General features: G+C 39.5%; 3 protein-coding genes across 3 annotated transcripts; 1 reads left to right on the forward strand and 2 right to left on the reverse strand.

Moving 5' to 3' along the window:
* Positions 1-961: 961 nt before the first annotated feature.
* On the forward strand, positions 962-25520 carry LOC145237155 (gamma-1-syntrophin-like). Its single transcript, XM_080099916.1, has 12 exons — positions 962-1197; positions 2080-2214; positions 2361-2499; positions 3435-3617; positions 4282-4585; positions 5051-5180; positions 6665-6823; positions 9291-9453; positions 10705-10769; positions 22225-22320; positions 22624-22734; positions 23734-25520. The coding sequence occupies exons 1-12, from the start codon at positions 1012-1014 to the stop codon at positions 23947-23949; spliced, it is 1887 nt and encodes a 628-aa protein (XP_079956042.1). The 5' UTR covers positions 962-1011; the 3' UTR covers positions 23950-25520.
* On the reverse strand, positions 11737-19078 carry LOC145237154 (uncharacterized). The gene is made up of 11 exons (XM_080099914.1): positions 18685-19078; positions 17709-17788; positions 15970-16147; positions 15601-15772; positions 14625-14816; positions 14302-14464; positions 13930-14091; positions 13264-13811; positions 13043-13186; positions 12833-12959; positions 11737-12705 (listed from the first exon to the last, which is right to left on the reverse strand). Exons 1-11 carry the CDS (start codon positions 18822-18824, stop codon positions 12335-12337), a joined length of 2277 nt encoding a protein of 758 aa, XP_079956040.1. The 5' UTR covers positions 18825-19078; the 3' UTR covers positions 11737-12334.
* LOC145237156 (putative methyltransferase DDB_G0268948) lies at positions 25496-27001 on the reverse strand. The gene has a single exon (XM_080099917.1). It carries the CDS (start codon positions 26873-26875, stop codon positions 25979-25981), a length of 897 nt encoding a protein of 298 aa, XP_079956043.1. The 5' UTR covers positions 26876-27001; the 3' UTR covers positions 25496-25978.
* Between the last annotated feature and the right edge of the window lie 940 nt (positions 27002-27941).

Below are 27941 nucleotides of genomic sequence, written 5' to 3' on the forward strand. Positions count from 1 at the left end.
TTGAATTTTTTGTTTCCCAGAAAGTCAAGATCTTTCGTTTTCCAAAAATAAAAAAATACGCAATGAAAGAATCAAGACAAAATGGTATTTTAGAGTAGGAATTCCATATTGTCGAGTAGAAACAGATTGCGTTTAGCCTACATGAATAAAATGAAATTGAAGTGCTAGTTTGCTTAGATTGCGTATCAGAGTACCTGGATTTGAGACCAGTGAATGTAAATACCGTTTACTGGGCTGCAACTTCCGGCCATCCCAGACAGTGGTGGGGTTAGAATCTTTTGTCAGCCGGTTCTATCACAAAAGTGTTACTACGATTTTTTCACCGAGCAAAATAAACTCAACTCAAGTCATATTTTCAGCCGGTTCTGTTACAAAAGTCAATTGACAGTAACCAGTAATGCTAACCGGTACGCTGATCTCATAAAATTTCGTGAGACGGTTCTAAAGAACCGGTGCGAACCGGTTGAATCCCACCACTGATCCCAGGGCTGTAATATTTTTCTGAAAGCAAATGGCCGAAAATGCACTTACAATCGAAGGCACTCGAGCGTAAAATTTTCCAAACGATAGTCGATCGACCGTAATTCAACTTCGAAACGTGCGCTGCTCTGGTTCTGTTTTGCACTTTGCAGTGTATGTTGAACAGACTCTGTTCTGACTCTGACAGTCTGCCTGTTTTTTTTGCATATGTGTTGGTAGTTGGTACGTTGTTACAGTTGAGACCAATTATTTGTTAATGCATTAATACAGTTGTAATTTTAAAACAAGATGACAAGGTAAAATGATAAAAAAGTGTAAGTTTATGTAAGTTTAAATTTTTAAAAAGGAAAAAAATATTTGCTTCAATTATTGAAGGTTGCTGAGGTTTCCAAATGTGTATAGTTTCTGTAACATCTGTCAAAGAAATGTAAACTTTCTGTATCATGGTTTAACATGCTTGATGTTGTTGTTTTTTTCAGCAGCATTGTGGTCTGAAAAAATAGAGTAAAAACAGGTTATTTTATTCTGCCAATGAAAGAGGCGGTTCTGAGAGTAAAACATGGGGATGGGAGTGAAACCAGCAAAGTGTCTGTAAAGCTAACCTCTGAAAACCTAATTGTAACATATCTCGAAGATTTAAGTCATCCATCTCCAATTCCATCAACTGCAATTGACTCTCCGTTGAGCTCTGTAAATAAAGAATCATTTTCTGGCCAGGTAAATATGTATGTTTATTTGATTTCATTTTGTGGTAAATAAAGTAAAGTGTTAATTTTTTTAAATAGGACAATTGTATGTGCAAAAAAATTAACAAAACAAAATTATACAATATATATGTTTGTAAGCCTAACCTATAGTGTTAACTAGCAATAGTGATGGGACTCACTATCGATGGTATTGAATGATTTTAATGGTATCGATACTCGTACTCAGTATCGAAATATTTTGTCTCAATTTTCGATACCAACGTGCGAGTATCGAAGGCCGATAGACACCATAAAAATATGGGCAACTTTATGCCAATATTTGCTTCGGACAGCACAAAATTGGAAAAGTTCTGCCAGTTTACGTATATCTATTTCGCTATCATGTGGAGATTACATCAAAAATCTTGGCATTGTTTTTGAACAATTCTTGGCATTTATACGAGCCATGACATAATATTTGCAATATATTTTGGAAAGAAACAATCTGTTTCAGCAACTGGTTGTTCGTAGAAAATACTAAGTGCATCTCACAACAGGCCGGGTCTAGGTTTACTTCTACTTGTAGCAGGAATTTGACTATAGCAATTGTTGAAAATAAGACAAAATAAGGACTACAGTAAAAAATAAGGACATTTCTTAGAAATAAGGACAATGAACTTTTCTAAGACATGGCCCTTCAAAATAAGGACAAATCTTAGAAATAAGGACGGTATGGCAACCCTGTATATACATGTGATACTCGTTTTCGGTACTCGCTTCAAAACCTGGTATCGTCCCATCACTAACTAGCAACAACATTTGAAGCATGAATTGTCATCAGCTAGTAAGCTTTTATTTTCGTCGGGGAATATTTCGCTTTCTGCTATGTTAACAAACATCTGGTGTTGCACAGACAACTGCATCCCTTTCATCTACTGATTCAAGTATAAGAAGTGTACCAATCACAAGTAAGCCTGAGCTGCTGCCACCTGTTTCACAACCCAAGTTGGCTGGTGCTGCTTCGGAAAATAAAGAAAAACCCATCATGGTAAGATGTGATTACATTTTTATGGTACCACATGTTCTTATAATTGAACATCACATTTTTGATCATCATATAAGCCATGAAAGCACTAATTAGATGGAAGTTTTGAATACTTTTGATTTATTTTTATTTATTATTTTTTTGTGTAGCCAGCAAATGAGAATTCAAATCCAGAGCGAGTAGTGACGATCAAACGACAGCCAGGTGGTGGTTTGGGAATTAGTGTGAAAGGTGGAGCTGAACATGGAATACCTGTCCTAATTTCCAGAGTTTTTCGTGGACAAGCAGGTAAATTATTTTACTTTTTATAGTGTGTGTATGTACATTTGTTCAAGGCCTAACTTTGCTTTGTCACTTTCATGCACCCACCTGCAGTAGCATTCCAGACCAAAACTGCAGTTTGAAAAAAAACCCACTTAAGATGTCACAAACTTCTTTTATCGGCTGTAAGGTTTATGGTTTATGTAACAGTACATTAAAGCTGTTCAATAATTCAAAAGGACATATTGTTGGTGATATAAATTATTTGTTACCTCGCAAAGTATTTTTCAGATCTTGTCAATTTTTTGGTGCAGTAAAAGCATTTTTATGTTCGTTTAAAGTGATTTATGAACTGCAACTTGCCATTAACTTTTCTGATTTTTTTTAAAATCAATACTCTACATCATCAATGCATGATCCCTGGAGGTAGTAGCATTGACACGGAAGGATTAACCTCAATAAACAACCATTTGCTGTATGTTTTAGCTTTCAAAAGCTATTAAAATATTGTCAATATAGCACATTACACTATTTTTTATTAATTTATCGCAGGCATTTATATACAAGTGATTTCAAACACTTAGGTTTTGGTGTAAATATTTAACCTGGTGTTTTTAACATTCCAATTTATATTTTGATTGAATGAAGCTGTTCTGTGATTTTCTCATTTTGTGATAAACAATTTACTATGAACTGCAGGACAGGATTTTACCCTTTTCTCCTACAATAATAACTTCCTTTTCTGTTGTGGCACAGACTAATGCCAAACAAAAATATAATTAAGTTGTATTTTTGGAGTCCCAAGTGTAGTTTGTTTGAAAGTAATATTTTACAGTGGGTCAACAATAGGCTAGGTTACAAAGGATGTTTACTTTGCACAAACTTTTGTAATTTACCAAGGTTATTAAATTGTTTATTGATATTTTATCTTGTTGGTTGATTATTTTTGGTTTTTTCAATAGCTGACCAGACACACCTACTTCACCCTGGAGATGCCATTATTGCTGTCAATGAAAAACGTGTGGATGAAATGATGCATGATGACGTTGTGGCTGAACTCCGCTCCTGTGGGCCTCAGGTGGCCCTTACAGTGCGTGCTTATGATGGCGCCAACCATGTGCTCCGGACTGCCACCTCTTCAGCAAGTGAGTGAGTGCTTTACTTTCTGTGTGTAGTTATGTGTGTCCTGCCATTTGTATCCTAATCGGTTTATAAGTTAGCTTACAGAGGCTTGTACGGTCCTACAGGGTACAACTTGTGAAAATAATTACAATCACATTTGTCTGTGTTGTTAATTGTGCATTAAAAGTACATTAGCTGGCATAATTTAAGTAGAACCACTTGCACTAAACCACAATAAAGTTCGTAAAAAGCACTAAATAAATTCCAATTACAATATTTATGAAATTTATGAAACGCGTTGTACATTTGTTAAATAGGACCATCTTACATACCCAAGCATCAGTTTAAAAATAAAATATGTGCCAGCTTATTTTGTCCTTTTGTGAGGAGTGCATATTGCAAGTAATGGCTTGTGACACATAATATTTTTAGTCACACTGCTTAGCATTCTGTCATTGCTCATGGTGGAGGTAAAAGGCTTTTGATGTACCTTAACTTCCTATTTGTTCAGCTTTTTCCCATAGAACTTAAAAGTGTGCTCCATATTTACCCAGCTACAATTTCATTTCAAGGAGTGTTTCAAAACAAATCATGGCATAAAAAGCTGTATACATCCACTAACCAAATTTGTTTATTTAATCGACAGCAACCTTGATTATTTATGTATACATATATATATATTCACAGCTCCAAGTAAAAGCTCCGTATCGTCCGACCAGCCACTTTCGCCGTCCGACGACCGTCGAGCGTCGGGGGATTCCCCCCACCCGCAACCGCCCAGTGTTTCCCGTGACTATTTTACGCCGGTCGAAATGCACCCGGCACCCGCCACACCAAGTGCCCCCGAGCACCCGCAGACACCCGCCAAGCCTAATTTAAACCAAAGCACCCACATCAATTCGACAGTGGCCAGCCAGTGGAGAAGTGACGTCACTGTGCCGCTGGCCCTCGCCAGGTTGGAGCGTCATGTCGAAGGAACGGATCGTGTGCGGTAAGTTGTCCACTGTGTTGCTGATTCACGTAGGGTTGTGAAGATGCGCATGTATAGTGTTTACATATTGTCTTTGGGGAAGAGTAACTGTTTTGTATGCTGCAGGATGAGTAACGTACAGTATTGTTTCATCTTATAGCTGTTTTGATTGCCGCTTGTCGTTGTTCATCATTCAAGGTGTGCGTAACTTAAAAATATCTATGGCACAAAAGTAAAAGCACAGAAAATAAGTAAAGGTTATTCACCGATGTTTGTTGAACACAGCCTGGCCCATCCGTTTTTTTTTCAGTAAAATTCCGTGTGCATTTTTCACGATATCAGACTGCCTTGCCATTACAAGTTTTGACAAAATATATACTTCCTTTTGAATGCTAATCGTTCACGACCCGCACGTATCTCACACTTTTCGCGGCTGTGGACAATGTTATCGGTGTCACGATTTATGACTCTATGTGCTTGCTCCAGAGATGATTGCTTCGAAGTGATTGCCAGCGACGGAAATAGATCGGGCCTGATCACGTGCTCCGGTCAAAGTGAGCTGGACGATTGGCTCCAGGCAGTTTCCGCCGCAATACACCGCGCCACAATGGATCAGGTCAGTCACCAAATGGACTTTAGCATTACGCTACAGTTAAAGTTTTAGCAATTGCTTAAAAGTGAGCATTCTGACGTTTTCTGTTCCAGCGATATGCACAAGATACACTTACCAAAAAAAAAATTTTGGTTTTAAGAAGTTCAATATGTCGAAAGAAAATTTGTATGTGATTATAAACCACCAAATGTTACATTTTGTTGTTTTGAACGTAGCGCGGTCCACAAATATGGCGTTGTGTGGCCTAATTGTCCATTACGTAATCGGCTTTTTTGTCAACTAGTGGCGCGAAAAGGCACAAAGGAATTCCACCGCTTTCGTGTGTGCACCTGTAACGACGACTTCCTTGCGATCACCCATTGAAAATCTCTTTCCGATCTATTGATTTTAAATAGTAGTCGGTGTTCGCGCGTAAACCTAGATCCCTTCATTGCTACTTAACAGTAGACTTTCCGAATCTGACTTGGTCTCTTAGGAGACTGCGTACATACTTTGCACAGTTTTGTTATTATTAAGGTTGGTAGTACAATTATAACTATAAAGTAAAGTAAGTTTGCATGTACACTGGATTAACGCACAATGTTTATAATGTTGAGATGAATCTTGAAATAACGGCAACTGCCTTCGTTATGTAAATGCTAAAAACGCTTAGTGTTCAATCACGTCCGCTTAATAAAACGAATTTGGTTTTTGGAAGGTTTTCTCATGAACAAGATTGTAACAGCACCCTTGACTTGCAGGCCGGCACAGCAACAACAAATTGCGTAACACTGCAGTCGGAAACAATTAGATTTGCTTGTGGTCGTTGTGGTGGGGCCACATATAGGCTTGTACTTTTGCTAAGCGGTTCGAGCTTTATGCTAATTACGCGCCTAATGACTGAGCCTAACCTATTGATCAGTTTTTAAGTTATTTTTAAGCGACTAATGCGTCGCGAATGACCAAGTCGTGGTGCTGACGAGAAGGGAGTGACCTAAAGACTGTTTTTCTGGGTGCTAAGCATGTATTCATTTTATAGATTTGCGTCATACAGTTTTATGTTGTGATGCGAATGAATGTCTGTGTATCATTTTGCACAAGCTTTTTTAAATAAGTTTGCCGAATGAATTCGTATATACGCCCCAACATCATAAAGATTCAGATCTGAACTGCCTTGTACAAACACGTTAACTGGATGTGCACCGCATAAAACAATTTCACATCGTCTATCTTGCCATATAGCCCCGGCAAACCATGTGTTATAATTTATAATCGTCTATTCACGACCAAGTCAGAGGTATAATGCAACGGTATACAGCTTCATGTTGCTTCGCTCAACCATGAATCAGAGAAATTTATTGCACACTTTGCACATGTATGACGACGCCATGTCCTTTGGCGAACCCACAACAAATCATAATGTATCTTTTTTTATTGCACACTTTGCACATGTATGACGACGCCTTGTCCTTTGGCGAACCCACAACAAATCATAATGTATCTTGCAGGCTGCTGAAGCAGTAAAAAGCGATGATGCACAAGAAATCATCCAGTACATGGGATGGGTCGGTGAACGCCCCGGAATTCCCGGTCAACTCAAGCCGCAATGGAATGCGCGATTTCTTGCGATTCGAGGAGGCAAACTGCTGATTTTCGACCATGCACCAGTAAGCATGTGTAATATATTATGCTAATAGTGATACTGGTAGCCCCCAATTATATTGTGTTAGGTTTGGAGATTTAGAGCTTACCCATTTCAAAGTTGTGCTTTTTTTAGATATGTACTATGTGTTAAGTTACTCGCGGGCAAAAAAGCATTAAATGACCGGTCAAAGTAGAAGTTTTCACAAACCTTTTACTGCAATGGGTTTATGTGTTATCATAAATATAGAAAAAACATCTTAAGATTGTCAAAGTTAAAACATTTTTTACCTCATGATTTTCTTAAATCTTTACCAATATTTTAAAGTATGCAGCGAAAAGCCCCCAAAAGGCATCAAGCTCCGTAATGTGTGATCATAAATTTCTATTACCGTATAGTACAAGCATTTTTTTGTCGTTGACATACTTAGTGATACCGGAGCCATAAAGCATCTTATGTTGTTGATGGTTTACGAGGTTTTTATAACGTTTGCTTTGTCAATTTAATATTCATTTGTTTCATGGGTAAATTTATTCTAGCATGAGCACTCGATGTTTACTTATAAAAAGGTCTTGTAATTTTTTAGTATCCAGGAGTTGGTTTTTAATACGTACGCGCTCACGTAAAAACAACTGTTTTTTTTTCGCCCCTGACTGCCATGCTCGCTAAATGCCATCGGCCTATCGATCGCGAAACAAAACGTTGTCTCTCAGTCGTCTGACAGTGAAGCGACGAAACACGTATTGATCAAACTTGGCTCTGTGCACTACTCCTATTGTGGAGTAGGCTGTGTGCGACCAGCAAAGGACTGCTATGTTTACTTGACGGCTGCCTGCGCTTCGAGTACATCCGATTGTAAAGTGTACTAGGGATATCTGTTACGTGGCGGGGGGCGTTGTTTCAACGTGACAATAGGGCGGGGCTAAATTCCGTAACATAAGTTGACAGGTTTTCAGTATATGGTCACATGTTGTGCTCTAGGATGGCAGCCCTCGTTTCGCTGACGTCAACTGGAAATAATTTTGGCCAGACACGTTCTCGTTTTGCTACAGTCACGATTTACATATAACTACATATTTGGTCCATTTTTATGAAACGTTTCCGGTTCACGTGGTTATTGTGCACGTCACATACCCTTTGGGCCACATCTTGTTCGAAAGTTATGACAATAAAAACATGATTTTTGGGGCTCACTTGGATGTTCATGTTATTTTAATGAAGTAACCAGAATTTGGAAAATAATTTCTCCCCTCGCATTTATGCTTGCCACAATTTACAAGTGTACATATTTTACGAATCTCATATCAGATATCGGTTGTAAAATTCGAGACATTTAGACTTTTCATGTCCTTATCACACACAAATTTCTCATACGTTGAAAACGGGCATCTGATATGATCATTCCTAAAATGCTGACTTCATTTTATCTTCATTACCTTGTAGTGGAGAGAATTGACTCCTCATATTTTGGGTGCAATTTTGTGCTCCCAAATAAACTTTGTATGGTAAAATTTGCTTTAAAGTTTTTGGAGACCTTTCGTATCGCCATTATTTAGAATGATAGGATGCTCATTGGTTTAATGTTTCAAGCTATTGTTGACTATGACAAGCATATGGTAAACGTAGCCTTATGAATTTTAGAAATGTAATTTTGGCAGTAGTGTGGTTTGCTGTACTACTAACATTAACGTTTAGTAATTGTGATAAGTTTCAAAACTTCACTTCAGTCTTAGCCAAGTATATCTAGGTTTGATCGAAAACCATTATTAGCACCTTGTAATTTACAACATGCTGTTATACGTTTGCTTAGACCCCCGCAAGCCCAAATTAAGACCTAGGAAAAGTTTGATTATTTCCAGCCCAAACAGTCGGCTAACGTTTGAACTGCAAGATTTGTTTGCACCTTAGTTTTATCACTACTGGTGTAGACCAGGTTGTCGTATCAGCAAGCAGAAATAACGAATGTTGGCTGGCGATCTGTTTACATAGGCAGTGTAACTGTCCCTCCACGTGGTTAACATACTGTATGATGTTGTGTACGACACTCAAAGGGATTAAAAGGTGATGAGTGGCGGCATACAGGCCTGGTGACATTTGTAGTACAGTTGTTCTGGCACTCTTTGACATGTCACTTCACTCAGATGTTAGTAACTGACGGTTATTTTATGTCCGTTACTTTTATCAACCTCGTAAAAGGTCGCCCCTTGAATCCATTTGCAAAATAGTTTATACGTAGGTTTATGCAAATATATTTCTATCCTTCTATAGTTGAAAAACTGTTGAAAAACAAAAACATGTTGATCACAAGAATGTTTATGTCTTTTCTGCCATAAAATCAATAGGTCAACTGATGATTGTGATGTCATACCCAGAGGTTGGTCATTATACGTCATTATGCAGTACTGCCAATACCTATTGATTGCATGTTAATATCTTGATAAACATGCTGCTCATGCCTCTGGGATAATCAATGCTCGAAATTTTCTGTACAGCAAACGATCGATGATTGGTCGAGATGCTCACGTGTTCACGTTCTCCACGAATCGCTTTGCCGCTCGCACGTGTTGACACGACAACTGCTCGACAACCGACAGCACTGTTTCAGCGTTCAGCACTCTTCGCAGCCGCCCATCTACTGCAGCATGCAGACGCGAGGTAATAAAGGGGATCTTAATGTGTATTGTTGTTGTATTAAAATTTGATGTGTCTATACATGCCTCGGCACCACGGTCTAATATTAGATCTGCTCTTGCAATATTTCCGAACGTGCTTATTACGTCAAATATGCAAATTCTTTATCATTTACCTCACGTTCATATCCACGAAATCATCAATGTAAACATTTTGTTGTTTGTTTAATTGGTGTAATATCGAGCCTAGCCAACTAACCTAGCCTCTCTAGTTTGCTAACATTGTTAACAAGGACTGTATGTTTCAAATAAGAGTAAGTGTTTGTGATTGTTTATGCCGGGATGGAAAAACGCATTTGACATTGTGGTTAGTGAAAAAATATAAGGGCAGTCATTTTTTTAAAGATGTTTTCTCTCAAAGTAAGGGCAAATTCTAGAAATAGGGACCCTGTAGTAGTATTGCTTGTACCGATTCAAACCAGTCTTTAATTTGAAATTCGTGACTTAATTTTGCCTTCATTAGCCTCCACTTTGTTCACTAACCAAGTTGTTTTCTTTCAGCCTAAACGGCTTAACGAATCAACAGGGCATTAAAATAATTAAGGCGTCTTGTCTTCAGGAGTTAATCGATTTGCAAGACCCTGTCAATCAATCAAGTCTCCGTGTTTGGTTTTTAATCAATCGCCCGACAGTAAATGAAATTCGTAACATTCACGAAATTATTAGTGGATCGAACCTCTAACGTTTGATGAATTTTCTCTGGTTACAAAGTGGTGTTGTGGCATCTCATACACCCTCGTAGGCATTTTGTCCTAAAACGTTCATTAAGTTGTCAACCCTGACAACCTAAGACCTTTTGCCTGACGGTGGTGGCTCTTAGACGTTAGCCTCTAAAAAAACCTGTTTGGATCACTTATTCAAACGCGTTTATAGCAAACTTATCGTGAAAGCGCGACCTTATCGACCGAAAATGTTTCTTGGAACCCCTAAGTGTTGGTCAAATGTGTTGTTTTCACCAGACATGTGTTAAAGTTGAGATTAAAACGTCAAAGCAGGAAAACTTGTGTGAAGTGAATGAATTTAAATAAAACCAAGCGACCAAATTATCTTTTTATTATCGTTGAAAAAAAACACTCTGTGTCATATACGAATGCGAATAAGGACTTGACGTAACTAGTGATGTAATATGATGTCATTCTTGGCAATAAGTGCCCAGTCGGGTTTAAATAAGCAGTTTGCCATTTTACATCTTGTTTTTTTATGTTGTATCTTGCAGATGAGTTGGTTCGTTGGGAGGAAAGTGTTCAAAAAGCGACCCACGAAGCTGTGTACAAATTGCAGGTAAGATGCAAGTCGATACTTTCCAAGCTAACAGCTCACCCCCTTGCCACTTGTATGCTGTTGCTGGGCTATTTGTGGGTCCTACATTAATGTTCAACTAATATTTTCAAAATTTGTTAAAGACTGGGGAAACGTTAGCTCCAGTGCAAAGAATGTGATTTATTTGGGTTCAAGTTCCATTGGTTGTTTAAGAAAATACGCTGTCATGTTAGACTTATATCGATAATCTAGTATATTTACCACACGTTGTCACATTTTACAGAAAAAAAAGCGAACTGTTTTCAAACAGTCAAAACATGCATCAGCAAATATTGCTTTTTAACGTCAATTTTGACGAAGCAAAATTCAAACCCTTGATATTTATTGCGCATTGCGAACCAGTCTTGGATCTGTTATGCTTTTCGGCACCACGTTTTGCCAGCGTGTCTTAAAACCTATTTTTGCCGCCATAAGTGTATTTTAGTAATCTCGCACCTCACACTGCCTCAACTCTTGACAAATATTGACTTAACGTCTCTTGTAAAGTGATGTCGTCGCTTTGTAAACGCTTGGCGCTAATATGCTATAACGCGGTTAATATGTAATAAAGCAATGATTGCCTACTGACATATTTAGCTACTTTACGATACCCCTTAACTTAAGGCGTCCTGAATTTCGAGTTACTTTTTAACGAAGTTGCCCCAATTCCCATACTTGCGCAAACTTGTCATACCTGTATTTGTTTGTTTGCCAGAAACAAAACACGTCTTTCGCCAAGGTGACCTTGGTTGTTTTCCAAACTTCACTTGGAAGTTAGGTTACGTGTCTGATAATGGTTTCATTCGCAAATGAGATTGAAATCAATTTTAATGTCTCATCTACTCAACCCACTGTAAATTAAACTTGCAATATTTTGATGATAAACAAATAATTAAACTCAATTTGAGGTAAAGTGAAATATTTTTCAAAGCGCACGGGACACAAATAATTCAAAAAAGTTTGTTGTATTCGGCAAACGCTGGTTTAATGTTCCATATTTATGAATCTAATACGTAGCAGTCATAAAAAATCTTTTGGTTTGCTGCAAAATTGTTTTACAAAATTTGTTTGTCGAAAATGTGCAAAAAATTGTTTGCCATTTGCATGTTGTTGAAAGGTAAACCTAAGCTGCCACAACAATGTACAGAAAACCGTTTGTGACAGTAAAGCATAGCAGGGCGGTACAAACAAACACGTAGAAAAGGATTGCGCTAGGAAAGTGACATTCAATTTTATACATCGGTAACATATTAAGTGCGTCTGCATAGAGAGCCCATTACTGCGGTTTAATGACAAAAATACACACACAAAAACTGTTTTAAAGAAACCCCAAATTATTATCAATCCGTAAACAATGGAAATGTGATTGTTTTTCCCAAAACAAAGAGTCACGTGCTGTTTCGCTCCAAAGGCGTGGTGTGTCACGTGGCAAGATGACTGCATTACGGGGAACTAGGAGTTTACAACGTTGTGGCAATGCCTGTACAACGCTTAAATATATTCGCACAAAATTTGAAAATTCGCGCCTTGTAGGCAAAAAAATTCAGTTACGCCGCGAGTTCTGGCGCCGGGCCAACATACTCGATCACAACTTGTCCAGCGCCGCGATTGGTCGCCACAATTTTGTGAGAAAGAGCGTCCTCCGTTCTCACGTATGATCCACCGCCTCCCGAATGTCCTCCTGTGCTGCCCCCGCCTCCTCCTGAGTATCCTCCTGCTCCTCCTGGCTCGTTTTTCGATCCAGATCCGCCTCCACCAAACCCTCCTTCATATCTTACCTTGCCGTACACGAAAAGTCCACCGATACCTGGAGCTTCTTTGCCAAATCCACTTCCCTTTATAGCGCGAGCCGCTTCGGGTGCGCTGAATCGGTTATCAGTGGACGGTTGCCCAGCGGTACGAAAGCCAGCTCCGCCACCTATGAACGGATAAACATATTAGCTACAGTTAACCACAGTTAACCACCAGGCTATACACCACTAATTTTCCAATGTTATGCTTTGAATTTATTTTAAAACAAAAAGTCTTATTGCTAGGCAGCTTACCTGGTGTGTTGACTCCTTTATCTCGGTTTCCTTTCTCTCCACCTTCTCCATTCTTTCCGCCGTGCCCGATTCCCTTAGCAGTCATCGAAGCGTCCTTTCCATTTGCTTGAGTACTTGCATCGGTCGACTGCAATTCAAACATATAATATGTCAAAAATAGCTATTAAATCTCAAAACAGTAAATTGATGTATCATCAATAAATCCAGCACCTGGTAATATGCGGTTGTACTGTCATTAGAAGTTCCACCTCCGCCGGCCACTACAAATGGAACAGCGGTGTAGGTTTCTTGCATCATAATCACGAATGTCCCACCGGACCCGGAGTTCCACAATCCTTTCTGTCCGACCAAAATCTGAAAACACCAAAACATAAACCAATTGATGTTATGTTACTTCCAAAGTGCACAGCATTTTGAAAAGAATTCCTTACCTTAAGTTGACTTCCGCCGGCAAACTTGAACTCAGCTGTTGCGACCGCTCCACGTCCAGAGAGACTTTCTAATGCATGGTAGCCACTGGGCGCGTATGCCTCGACTCTGTATCTTCCATTTCGTGGCACACGCCACAGCTGCATTCCTTCGCTGACTCTTACAAACACGTTGCTGCCACTGTATGTTGCATTGCAAAGCTGTTCAGTGGGTCCAAATCTGCCTGGTTTCTGCCCGCAGTCGTTAAAGACAAACAGATTCGGGTTTCGGGGACTACTCGGTCTAACACTGGTGCCGTTGGATCCGGAATCGAGATTGCAGTGGGTGAGTTGGGGCGTGATGGGTCCAGAACCATCCGGATCCACAAGGAAGTTTCCGGAACGCTGGACGCCGGACTCGCGCAGTTTGGCGCAGGAAGGCACACTCATGTTGACGTTCCACTTGCAGCGAACCGGCCCCAGATGGTACTTTCCCTTTTCGTTGGCTCCCGTTGACACATCACCGAACCTCAATTCAGTTACTGGGAGTGAGTCCTTGTCACGAAGAGTACCTACGAGACACAGAATGATTTTATTTAAGAGAGTATTTTTTTATCTTTTGCATTTCTTCCGGTTTAAACAGCCATATAATCCACTATACCAATTAAAACTAATAGAATTTAAACTAACCTTCATCCTGAAGCCATTCCTCGGCATCTGCATCACAGTTACACATCTCTGTTCTGTCTTCACAAGTCTCTGTCATTCCACAAGCACATCGGTTGCTACCGGGAGTTGCACCTCCCCAGTACGACATCTTGGTGTTGTTACGCGACACCCACCAACCAGTACCTAAAATCACAGACTTATTGGACGTTGTTTTTTAAACACAAAATGCAAAAAAAACGAAAATGTAATTATGCAATGATAGTGCAGCAGGCCTATTTAAGACGTTGTACCGAATTTAGACTCTTAAAATGTTGATTTTATCTGTATTTAAGCAAATCTTTTTAGAAGCTTTTTTGTTGAGAGTATTTAAGCTTTGTAGTTTTTGTTACCCACCGTCTTTCAGCAGCTTGGAATCGTAGCACTTGTATCGGATAAACTGCTCACATGCGATCGATATATCGATCAGTTTGGCGATCTGCTCAGTAGTGACACCGTTGTAGTGGATAGTTTGTGAAAAACAACCAGGTTTATCGCATCCAGATACGTCTGCGTCTTCCTGCAATGGATTTGAGTTTCGTTTGGTTAATTTGGTTCCCTTTTCCAATCTTACTATATTTTTAAGTGGATCTTTATAAAATCGTCTTACACGAAAATCTGACATTGGTGTAGCTGCCTTGGGCATTTCAAACTTTCATACGCCAATTATCTTTACTCACCTCGTGACTATGCTTGATCACTGTGATACCAGTGGAAGGATCTGAGTCCATGTCACAGTACACCAAGAAGGGATCGACACCGCCTTGGCCGTCTGGGTCGATCATAGCATCACCTGATTCTGTGTAACCCCATTCTTTGAGCACCGCACACGATGGTAGATGTTTGTTGACGTCCGAGCAATTTTTGTTCATCTGTTAACAGGCAAAACATTAGAAGTGTAAATTTTTAAATGTTGTGTACAAAGTGTCGCCTGTATGGTGGCGCTCTGGAAGTTTAGTTTTAATCAAAGTATTTTTCATGTTCGTGTCTACGATGTACTTCAGGTTTTTATGAAAAGTGATTTTTTTACGGACAGAATAGCTGGGGCTTTGCTGTTTATGAACAAATTCAATAGAGCGGGAAAATTTCCAAACCTCCTTTGTTGAAGAAAAATGCCGGGCGGTTTGGGTTAATATAATTGACATTATTAACAAGGTGCGAAATCCACCGTTCAAATTTATCCGGTTCTTTTTAACGTAGATGACATAACGCACTGGTGAAACGTGTATGGTGCTTGTGGTTGTGGCAAACATGAAGTACACGGAAACCGGCATGTTTTTCATTTTTTTGCACTTTTCCAGTTATTACCGGTAGTTGATGCTATTTCCGTATTTTTGTAACCAGAAAAAGTGCTAAATGTGTTTTACTACTCTGGTTATTGAAGAAGTGGTAAATGAGTTGTGAGTTTCTTTTATGGTTCTGTTTTTAAATGTGGCTTTTGTGTTTTTTAAAAGTTTAATTAAATGTATTGTGATGATCGAAAAGAGGTCTAAAAATGCTATCGAGTGCAGTGCTAACCAAGCGTATTGTTGTTTTAGTTTTTTTTTTTTTTTTTTGCTTGTTGACATTAACAACTTCCCTGTGGGTAAATGTGGTATCTTAGTTCCATATTCTTGGAGTGACCCAATAAAACTCAGACTATCATGTATATCCTACCGCCATCTTATTATAGTCGTCCTGAAGCTTTTTGTGGCTTTTTTGCAATTCTTCAAACCTCGTTCCCACAGACACAAAGTCGTTTCGCAAGGTGGAGTGGTTACCCTTCAGCTCATTAAGCTCATCAAGTGCCGCCTTTGCATCCTGGTATTTAATCTCAAGACGTGTTTTGCTGGAAATAGAGAAAAAAAGTTGTCTTGCATTCTTTGACTACAGATGCTATCTACAATAGGTGACCTTTTGTGTTTTTACTAAGCCCCACAATAGAAATCTATTATGTAACTCAGAACATTTGATCAAATGCAGTGATTATAACACAAAATGTAGTCATTGCCATTTTAAACAAAGACAAACAATTAAAATGCTTACTCAGAAGTTAATCGATCGTTATCAGCTTTTAGCAGGTCGATCTCTGCTTCTTTTGCGTTGAGCGTATTTAAATAGTTGGCAACTTGTGCCGTCAGTCTTCCGATTTCCTTTTGGTTGTCTTGGTTCGTGTAAAGGTCAGCTATTCGGAGGCCAGTCGCATTTTGCTTTTCCTCCAGTTCTGCAACAATAAACATAAATATGATATTTTCCATTAGTAAGATCATGCCCTATATGTTTTTTAATGTGCTTTACAAAGTTTCTTCACGTGCTTTAATCATAAACATAACTGCCAAATTACTGTTGTATATAGAATACATCATGCAGACGTTTCAACAATCACTGTTGTCATCATCAGTACAGGTTGACTAATTTATGATTAAATTAACTTTTAAAGTCCGTGTATAGTGTCCCTAAGTCTTCAGATGCTATTTTTGTACATTTTTTTTTTGAAACAGAGGGCAGCTTTTGATTTTCGGCCGGAAACCAAATCGGTTGTCGGCAAAATTCGCAACTTTCGTCCAGTTTCGATCTATTACCGGGTAACACAATTTATTTCGTTGTCTGGCATATCTTTGCATCTCATGCCGCGAGTTTACTCCATATTTCTCATTGACCATGCTAACTTCATTGACCAATTTGATTTCCAACGAAAAACGTTGCTGTTTAAGTTTCAGCCACTGCCCGTTACAAATTTGCCCCACCTCTTGTAACAGCTTTGACACACGCAAAAACACCGTGATCCAGTCTGACTGGTTTACTGACGTACCTTGTTAAGTTCGCAGGTCATGTATGTGAAAGGCTAAAGTGTACGCAATTATAGCTTACAACAACGTCATAGCGCCTTTCCTCTCCACCGCAGGCGCCTTACATACACCAAAACGTGTCACGGCACCGGGTAGGCGGAGACTTTACAGCATTACAAATTTTGTATATGGCGCCCATCTACATTTGATTTTGAAACTGGTTGTATGTATTCATCATTAATCTATTTTAAGATGGCATTTTTGAACGACGACAAATGACGTCTGCTTTTGTTTCAAAATTTGACCCAATGCATCGATTTTAAACTAATTTATCAAAACCTTTTGCGTTGTTGTTGTTTTTATTGTCATGACTAAGCTATTTCTCATATCAAAGATTAAGAGCAGGTGCTTTAAATCATTACCGATACACGTCACTCCTGCTCCAGCCAATATTCCCCGAGGCAGTGCCTGCTTCCTTAAACAAAGACCAGATTTCGTAACACACACCCTTCCTTGTTGCATTGTTTCTGCAGTGGTGCGTTTTAAGTCTTATGTACTTTTTAGTCCCAAAACTACTTATCAGTAACACCATATGTCGTGGTTTTGTATGTAGATGCTTTAAATTGTTTGCCCCGTCGGTCTAACACCTTATTGGTGTGGTTTTGGGTTAAGTTTAATACCTAATGCAAGTTACACATTGGGACATTCAGTGTTTTTTTAAGGTGTTTTGGGGGACCGAAACGGTCCCCCAAATTTCTCCAGCGGTTTCCCAAATAAGCAAATATGGCTATTTTTTGGTATTTAAATGAAACACTTGCGGTCTCTTAAAACTACTTAGCGGTCACCCAAACCAAACCTCAAAAAAAACCTGGGGACATTTATAACCATGATTGTGTATTTTTAAGCAGTTTCTAATTGAAAATCGTTTAAGTTTCTAGTTAAATGATTATAGTAGCGTGTATTGTCGGTTTTGTGTACTAATATCTCATAACATACTTAGTAGCCTTGCTTCAAGCAGTTGAATCTGGTTCTCCAGCCCTGGGCAATGGTCGCGGTCTTTCTTTGGCACGATAAAACTGCAAAATAACAAACAAATGCTGAGTTAGATACTAAGTTTGGATCACATGGCAACGTTTGTGTTTTACTTCGACGGAATCTTTCTTGATAACATTTAGTTTTGATGTAGAGATGCGTTAACCATGCAACAGCTGCAAAATTAGGATTCGAGTCCCGCTTTACGCTCATGGCATATAGATGTAAGTCATATCGCTAAATTACTATGCACGTTTGGCGTTTTTCATACTTTACCACAGTATAAAAAAGGTTACCACATAAATATCGCAGTCAAAAAGGCATTTGGTGTATTTTTCTATCGCCATCTTATCTCCTATTTTTTGATTTAAGCAAAGAACACTATAAAGCAATAATGTTCCTAAAATTAAATGCAGAACCTCTTCGGCTGTTCCAAGCAACTTTCTTGGTTTTAATGTACATATATGGTAAAACTGCTGAATCATGCAACCCAAGTTGTCATTTCATTTTGAAAACGTTCTAACTGGCCGAGTTTTTTAACAAGGATTTAATGTTTAGGGCAAAAATAGTGCGTGGTTTGGCTTCGGGGCTAATAGTATCGTATAAAAATCTGCCGGTACAATTTCTTCCCCTTTCGTTCGCATATGCATGTTGTTTTGATTGAATACTTCTGCCAACGATTCTTATCAATCGACAACCAACCGATAAATGGCATTAGCCCGATCCGATACGTGAAGATGAGCGATATGTTTGAGTTTTGTATGACAGGTGAATTTATAACACAAATTTAGCTCAACATAAGGTTTACATAAAAGCAGTTGCTTTGGTGTAGGGGCTATGATTGTTTCTGTTTACATCATGCTTATGGTTTAAATGCTTCTGGCACTTTTTTGTGGCCAGTTTGACTGTTCAATGACCTATTGTTACATTAGAAACCCACCTGTAAACACACTGATCCTGATTCGTGTATCGATTCACGTAGCTCGCACACATTCCCTGTGGTGCAGAGGTCGTGCTTTGTCCACATACAGTAGTTGCCACGGCAACCAGCAGACTCCCTAACGTCACGACCGAGTTCATTTTTCCGACCCTCCTCACGTGACTAATACTCCCAGCACTACGTAGGCGGCTTAATATCTCCACAACGCGAATCGTTGTCCTGTAGCTGTGCCGGGTCCTGTTCCGTCCGTTGTCGTGGCTCCCACGGCAGAGGTAATGGAGTCGCCCCAGGCACTGTTAACACGTACGAAATTTCTCGCTATTCTACTGGAGTCGTTGATGATGTTGGCAAACGCTTCTGTGTAAGAGAATCTGATTAGTTTTGGTCCGGTGTCAAATACAATTGCGTGTCGCTTGCTCTTATGTTTGTGTACAGTTCAAACCACAGTGTACATTACGTCGGTTCGCCGCGTTTTTAACCCGATTACGGTCAGTGTCGACCCACAAATGTTTGCGTGGAATCTCACATAAATATTTTTTTATCACAGAAATTCCGGACTTGCTCGCTTTTCAGGTTTCGCCCGGCGGTCGGGTTTGTTTCTCTGTCTGTGGCTGCTAACTTTATAAAGATCTTTCAACTTTATTCCCTGTCGGTTTCTGTTCTAGAATTTTCTCTTGGAACTTGTCCAACACGCATGGTGTTTTCCACTTTGCTTGAACTCTTATGCCTATAATTATACACTTGAACAAGCAGGCCTTTCTTTTACATGGCCAATGCTTCAATTACTACTGCTTTTGATGTCCGGACTATTTCTGTACATTGCATAAGTCGCACCCACCAATCTGATTTTATCTACCGACATTTTCGTCATTTTTCAGATCGCGTTGCCTGTTTCGACCGGCAAACCCATACCAGTTTCGCGTATCTATTTCGGATGTACTGATACTTTGGACTTTAGTTAGGGCTTGCCACTGTCTTTGATCAATGTCGTTTCTTTTCCTTAAACGCACAATGTTATCTACCTGGCAATACCAGTCGTATGTATCTTTTTGAAACACTGATACTCCTTAGGTTATATGCTTATGGTTGGTGTATACCGGTTATAAAAAAGGGGACTTCTTGAGGTTGACAAGAACCTTTAGGTTAAGCTTTATCTGATCTGACTGCTTGCTGTCAAACCTATTTGATCTTTCGTTTTGCTGGGGAAACCAGCAGTACCATTTCCCTGAATTAAACTCCTATGCAGAGTCTGTGGGCAGCGATTTAATTTCTTTAAACTGATAACACTCGGTACCACCTGAACGAATCCAATTCAAACTGGTAACGAGCTCGTCTTAATCTAACGACTTTCTAAAAACAAACGCATCGACAGCTCACGAAACACCGGTCGTCATATCGCCACCTTCAAGCTAGTACAAGTGAGGGAACGCTGAGAATAAGAAAGCCCTCCGGGTTCTCTGTACGCAATAAGTGGACCGACCTGTTTGTCCGTGCTCTGCTCGCGTCCTTTCAGTTCTTATGACGTGACTGGCTACTACCGCTTATTATCTCGTTTTAATGGCCGTCAATTGCTGACAGGTCACCTGTGTACTGGTAATATAGATCTGCTACCTGTATGGAACTTTTTCGGTTTGTCAAGTTCATAGATTGTTGATGATTACGTACTTGACCGATAGTAAAAGTTCATTACAGTAACTTTTTATTACACACGTTTCTCACGGTTGTTGTGTCGCAGAACTTTTACTGTTTATCTTTTTCAAAATAATACATACTTTCGCTGATAACTTGCTTTTCTTCCAATATATTTTTTACCCATTAGTGTACATCAGGGGTTCCTAATCAGGGTGATACCACGAAGTACAAGTTTTACAGCCTTCTTGGGAGAAGAAAAATGATTTACCAGACTCTGTTCATGTTGTTTTCACAATGCAACGCGCTTCAACAAAGTATTGTTAACAAACTCGCCAACACGAAAGTTATCGGGATTAGTGTTTACACGACACGAAAGAGTTTTCATAAAAAAAACTTTTGTTATAATTGAAGGATGTCGACGAGCTTCAACTACATGTCCATGAGTGAACGTTTGGCGTGTTGACACATTTAGATTCGGAAAGTACTCGGTTTAACCACAGCCAGGCAATTATCGAACTTGCAATTGTTATGTTTAATTCGCGATACTTTGGCTGAACTTCCGATGTCTCAGCATCGCCTTCTTCTCTGCAACATTCCTTCACGCCTTGTGTGGTTGTCTTGACTTATGACTGCTAACTGCATTAGGGGACCGCCCAACCGCCGTTTACTCACAGAAGATGCCATAATCTTCGAGCATTTACTTGCCCCGCCGACAGACCAACACCTGTAATTGCGGCGCGTTCACGTGGTCTGTTCCGAAGGGAAGCAATCCCAGTTCCGGAAAATGACTTACCGTGACAGATGGCGACGGTTTTGGCGATTTACTAAACGTTACACCGCCCAAACCATAATCGCATTTGTTCCACACCCATTTTAACAAGCTTTTTCCGCAGTAAGCTACACCGCCGAGTATATTTTAAACAAAGAAAGGACGTGATATGATAGTTTTAATTTCTTTGACCACTGGTAGTTCGTTTATCGGCATTGATTTGCTTCTAAAATTATAGGGAAAAAAATGTGAAAATCGAAACATCTGTCCCACAATACGAATTCCCAGTTTTTACAGATGCCCAAAGCAACGGTGGCGATTTTACGAGGTGCGATAAATTAAATGGAGAAATCAAATGCTCAATTTAATTGTTCCAAAAACGTGCGGAGTAAAGCGTTTGTTCGGGGCAACCTTTAAGCGCTCTGTACACGTCAATAATTGCGTGTGTGACGTCACAGATAGCAGAAGCCGTACAAATTGGTGAGGAAATTCGACTGTGTGTTCGTGACGATCGTGAGTTGTGACTTACGACTGTTGTAAAACTGACGCGCGACGCCATTCGCGGCACTCCCGAAGTGCAATAAACACGTGGGTGGGGCTTAGTGGGTCAGGTGGCACCGTCCAACTGTGTCACGTGTCACGGACAAGGACGTAGTTTTGTGTCATTGCCCCTGTGACGTTTATCTGTGACAATTGCTAGGAATGTCAGGTTTAGTGACGTCAAACATTGTCTTAAAACATACACGTCCAAAAACAAAACGCTGGTGTCTTTTTATTGTCACGAAACCCCAAAGGCATCTTGGCAATTTTAACAAAACCCTAAAATAAGCAGCAATTTTTAAAACAAACTATAATGCAAGTAAAAAAGGAAACATAGGCATTTTTCTTCCAACACTTTCTCAGCACATAAATATAGCCCCTTTTAATAAAATATAGGAACTCGAGGAATGTCTATGCGTGTTACACGGCGAAAAGCCGTTTTGTTCGGATGGTTTTCAATTTATTGTGTACAAGTTTACGTTGCATTAAATAATTTACTTAAACCGCTATTGTCCGTTATTATGTGACATTTTTTTAACATTATAATTATGGCATACAAATTGCAAATTTTAAATCTACTTTTGTTTGTTAAACAACAGACACAATCATACCAGTGTACTACAACTGATGGCAAACCATGTGAGTTCGTCATCCACTTTAACCACGGCTTCAAAATGATCGACAGCTCCAGTCAGGTACAAAATCGTTTATTAAGTTTTACTTTATAATTTAAGATTTCGGGGTGAAAGGTCAGGGGCCATATTAAAAATGTGTCAACGTCTTAAATCGACATTCGGTTGTTATCACACCTCAGCGTTCGTTTTTTTTCTGTAATGATTTTCGAATACCAAAGTTTTCGAGGGTCTTTAATTTTAATTTCAGCTGCAGATAAGGAATTGATACGCTGCCGAGTGTTATAATCCGAGGAATTTTATTTCTTTCGTGTGTTTTTATTTTTTACCGAGGTTTTGAATTTTAAGGGTAATACGTTTTTTTAGAACTCTTTGTGGGAATACAAGTTCTCTCAGTTAAAGGGTTCAGCTGACGACGGCAAGTCGCTTATTACATTCTCCTTCCAGAACAGAACAACGAATCAACTCGAAAGCCAGGTAAGCTTTCACTCAGGGCTTTATGTATGGTAAAATATTAAACATCAAATATTTGACACTGAAAGCATAACCCATCGATTTCCACTTCATCCTCTCTCAAAATTCGATACAGCATGTTGTTTACTTTCAGATTTGATAGAAAAAAATAAATTGACAAAACTTGTAACTCGGTGATTTCCTACAAAAATGTACACGATTTGACCATGCGCTAAAAAAATGGTGTCCATCCGAGGCGAATTTTACATGCGTTGTTTATAACGGCACCTATCCAGAATGAGTAAAATCCCGCAGACGTCACACGATATGAAGTGCGCACCGACCTGTGGCTTGCGGGAACAGTTTATTGCATAACAAATTTCTTATACACTGTAACGATATACTGTGTTGATGCGAAGTTTATTTGATATGTCTGTTTTTCTCCCGCATCAACACAGACGCACAATTGTGTGTTTATTATTGTTTGTTTGGTGCCGGCATTTTCTTGCGGTTTGTCCGTCGGCAAAACCTTTTTTAAGTTCTCATTCGATGTCGTTAGACCGGCTTTATCGAATCGCAACTGTTTGCCGAAACAAGCAGATTATATCGTGTACTTTCAAGTACTTCTGACAATTCACAAAGTGTTAAACCACTTTTCCTGTTCCACAGAAATACCACGTTTAACGCTAACCACTGCTTTCGTGTCAAGTTACCGCTATTCTCAAAACAGTACCGACAAAAAGAAAACGTTTCTGTTCAAATTATTCCACAGGTTAAATTTGGGTGACTTTGTTAAATTGAAAAACATTTTTTACGTGACGTCACCTGTTTACTGACGTCATCGTCGCCTGCCACATTTAACGCAAACCACTGTCTGCGCGTGTCAAGTTTATGTTTCTTGAAACAGTACCGTAAAAAACATGTTTCTGATCTAATTAGTGTACATGTTAAGTATAATTTTACCATGAAACAACTTTCTACACGACGTCGCCCATTTACTGACGTCATCGTCACCGTTTTTAGAGATTCAGCTGTGATCGAGCCTATCCGCTTCTCTTCTGTGTGCATTCCTTCCTCGCGGCAAAACTCTCGCTTGTCGATCCAACCTTCCTGGAAAAGGTCAACGCCCGGGCACGACAGACACCTGACTCGACCATCGTGAGCCCTGGCCTGGCCAACGGCGATCCCTCCACGCGGAACCACTACAATGAGTCCGTAAGTCCGATGAGCACTGAGTAAATATCCGTAGCATTGTGACAATATTTCGATGTGATTTTGCTCCAGCTCCCAAACCCGTTCCAAGTGATTGGTATAAAACGTGATTTTTGTGTTTTTATCGCCGTTCGCTTTGTTTTTGTGTTCAGTGCGTTAAAACAGTGGTCGGCAACCGCCGCGTTTCCGGGCCGTATACTTTTTCAGGTTACATGCTTTAAAACATTTTGCCCATATATCCTGGGGATGATAAACTAATTTAGTCGTTTTCATTGCTGAATTTTTGTAGTATTTTAAAGGCCCGTCCGCGATTAAATTTCAGTTTTAAAAACGGTCTGCGGTACAAAAAAGTTTGCCGACCCCTGCGTTAAAACGTTACTTGCATTGAGACAGTCTAGTTAAACAACCGCCTTCGAAAGCGTTCACCCAACGAAGTTTTTAAAACCCAGACTGAACTTTCTGAATCAAACAAGACTTGGCCAACAAAACCCCATATATATGTTAAGTAAATATCTAATTTATCAGTATCGTGCTCTACTCAGTAGATGGGCTTCAGTTTTCATACTAAAAGTGAAACCACCTATAAATGTATGGTAACTATTTTTAAAAGCTTATCACTTACTATCTACGGTCTCCCAAAAAGTTTTTTTTTATCATTTAAAACTATGTACAAAACATTTTAAATACTTTTGCTGCCTAAAACTAGCAACTGCAAAATAACTCGCGCTTTAAGACGCCAGTTATGATGTGAACGTGTTTTAATTCTTGTGCCACTTCTTAGTTGTACTGTGTTCCGCTCCCCTTGCACCACACGCAAAACCTCGTCTCTGTAACCGTACATTCATCCTAATTGCTTCACGAAATATTTGTACACCTTGCCGATATGAAGGAGCGCTTCACCACTTTCATACTGTACCAATCACCGTGACTTCACATAATAAGCAATAATTTACCGCTTGTTGCACTCATTACAAAGTGACTTGCACTCCCAAAAAGTTATTGTACTAAAAATAAGAAGTTCAAAACTGCATGTGCGCTACGACTTCTGTCAAGTTATATTAGCGATCGTGTATAATTTAGACTTCTTACATTCTTGTGTGTTCCTGTTGCATTTTTTGACTGTTAGATCATAAAAACAATAACTCTGCAAATGCAAGTTTGATACGCCAGAGTTGTAAGTCAGGCCATACGTTTTGGTTCGGGTTCCGACCTAAAGGTTGAATACAACGGGCTTGAATCGGTCCTTACTTCACACTCAGGCACATTTGCGTCTCAATTTCACCTTGGTAAATCCACCTTTCGACTGTGTTTAATAAATCTGGATTCAGTCCGACTTACGACTCTTTGCTAGGCGGCATAGCATAAGTCCGATATATTGTGTTGTAATTTTTTGGTGCTTCTCGTGTAGTGAAATTTCCTGTTTCTGCGGGTGTTGGGCACCACTTGGTGAGCGTTTTTTCAGCGTTTTTAGTCGCCAGTTGACGGTGACAAGTAGCAAACCTGTAAACTTTTCTTCGACGTCTCGCGTTTGATCGTTTGTGTGATTGCAAAAGTGGCTGGTCGGACAATTCAATAAACTACAATTTGTGTAACATTTACTTGATCAAACTCATGTGTGGACAAGTTTACTAGTTTGGATGATAGTGATCGAGCAATGTGGTTCCCGATGCTTGTTCTTAGCACCTCAATGTGATTCATGTTTCGAATCAAAACCAAGTCTGACCAGTTGGGTCGGTTGAGTTGCAATTTTTGATCGGACTTAACTTTGGTAGCACAGGAATCTACTCGCGTACCACCTGAAAAGTTCAGGCGTACCACAGTTTGAGAACCACTGGGCTAGAGTGACCGCATTTTTTATATTACAGACTTTATTGCATAGTTTCAAAACTACTGTTTGTCATATTCTGCCGAATATTGAACTTAAATTTCCCTTTTTAAAACATAGCTTTATATTAACTCAGACATCCCAAGTTAGTTTTACCATAAACCTCGACCTATTTGCAGAAAAAATGTATAACCTAACGACCAATTTAACCGAGAACAAGACACAAATATGTTACGGTTTTTCCCTACAAGCGAGTACAAGAGGTATTGGGAATTCGACCTTCATCAAAATTTCATCGTCATTTTTCTCCGCGACTCCCCAAGCCGCCTTTACGTCACGACGCATTTCATCCCCAAAATCCAACGTCTTCAGTTCCTCCTCCGACACATCCGGATTTTTTCGACGAGCATCCTTCTTTAGTCTTGCCAAACAGCTCTGGTAGTTGGGCAGTGATTCAGCGTAATACATGAACTGCGTTAGACTCCAGGTCAAATCGCTCTTTGACGTAAGGTTGTGTTCCTTTGACGCCCACGGCAGAAGATCGTAGAACATCCTGTAGTCGGAACTAAAAGCTTCCATCACCCAGTCGGTATATCCTCCACGGAGTTTAAAATCCCTCACAATGCTACTGCCTACTCCGGCCATCTGCTTTCGTTCAATTCCTTCAACATGCAGCGGAATAACAGTCGGCATCCAATATCCGAATAGCGCGAGGCATCCTTTAGGTTTTAGCACACGGTTGGTTTCCTTGAGGAAGTTTTCCCAGTTCAAAAAATGCACAGCCTCCGCGCACGAGACTAAATCGACGCTAGCATCATCGCATGGAAATTTGTCCGCAGATGCTACCCCATATTTAACGTTAGACGGTTTATTAGCATTAGCTAACTTGATTTGATTTTCGCTGATATCGAAAGCAAGAACTTCATCAAAATGTTTCGAAAGTATCCTGGTCGATTGTCCTCCGCCGCAAGCTACGTCCACCATTTTAGAATGCTTTAAAGTGGCTGGGTTTGCATCGCAGTGTTTGTACAGAAATTGCATGATGATTTTTGCCAGTCCGGGAGGATACACGTCACGACTGAGGGCGTACTTCTGAGCAATCAAAGCTCCTTTAAAAATATTCTCCATTGCAAATATTCTTCCTAACTACTGGTAATGACTGTTGAAATATAAATGTTCGAATGTCATGCAAGTATGACAGCTGTTAAGTGAGAGAACTGCTAGGTAAGAAACCCCAGTAAAATTTCACTAACTCAGTGGTATTTGGCCTGAAGCGATGTAAGCAGTTGAGTGCATATGAACCCGCCTTGGTAAATGCTAACATAACTAGTCCTACCCTGACTTAGCAATCATGGTGCTTTGCTTAAATGCATGCCACTCTTTTGTCAGAAACAGCAAATACAGTACAATAAAACTTTTAAAGTAAAAGTATACATCAGTACAATTTTGCGTGCTAAGGATGACTTCGCTAAAATAGCTTTCAACGCATTGAAACTGTGGCCTTCTCGTTGATATAGTTTTGCGATTAACCTCGTAGTAATGTGTTTGACTTTTAAGCACCCACTGTCTCTCAATGTTTAACCAACTGTTTTATCGCAGATATTGACATGACTTCTTTACTTAAGAGTTGCGAGTGGCGGTACGTATCAAGAAGTTTTCTAACAAGTCACAATTGGCCTAATTAGCTACTTGATATTCGCATAGGTTTTGTTTACATGAGCCCTTCAGTGTTACACACGCCTGTTTAGAAAGCCTCGAACTTGGTTGCAGCAGATTCGACCTACAATAATGTCTTCGTCAAGTCAAAGAAAGTTGGTTTTAGGTTATTTATTCCCTAACGATTTGCTACGAACTCATTTCGACAACGATCACGGAAAAAATTACACAATTAGGGCACTTTGTTTTGTACGTCAAAATGAAGGTACCCTTAGTCAGCAAACATTAAACAAATATTTGTTCGCATGAGACCAGGCCTATACTTATATGTACTATTTATATGGGGGTTAGTATAGTGTTTAAGCTTGATTGGGTTATTGCAGGACACTGTTGTTGCCAGTGAACCCATACAACCTCGCGATTTTTATGACATGCAGTAAACACTTTTCACGTTTTTTTTTCTGCTTGGTTTTAAAGGAACTCTATTTAACTTTATGAAAACGTCGTCATTGCTTTGTCTCACTCCGATGCATTAGAA

The sequence above is a fragment of the Phallusia mammillata genome, chromosome 7, assembly GCF_965637545.1.
Source record: "Phallusia mammillata chromosome 7, kaPhaMamm4.hap1.1, whole genome shotgun sequence".
In the NCBI taxonomy this organism is placed as follows: domain Eukaryota; kingdom Metazoa; phylum Chordata; class Ascidiacea; order Phlebobranchia; family Ascidiidae; genus Phallusia; species Phallusia mammillata.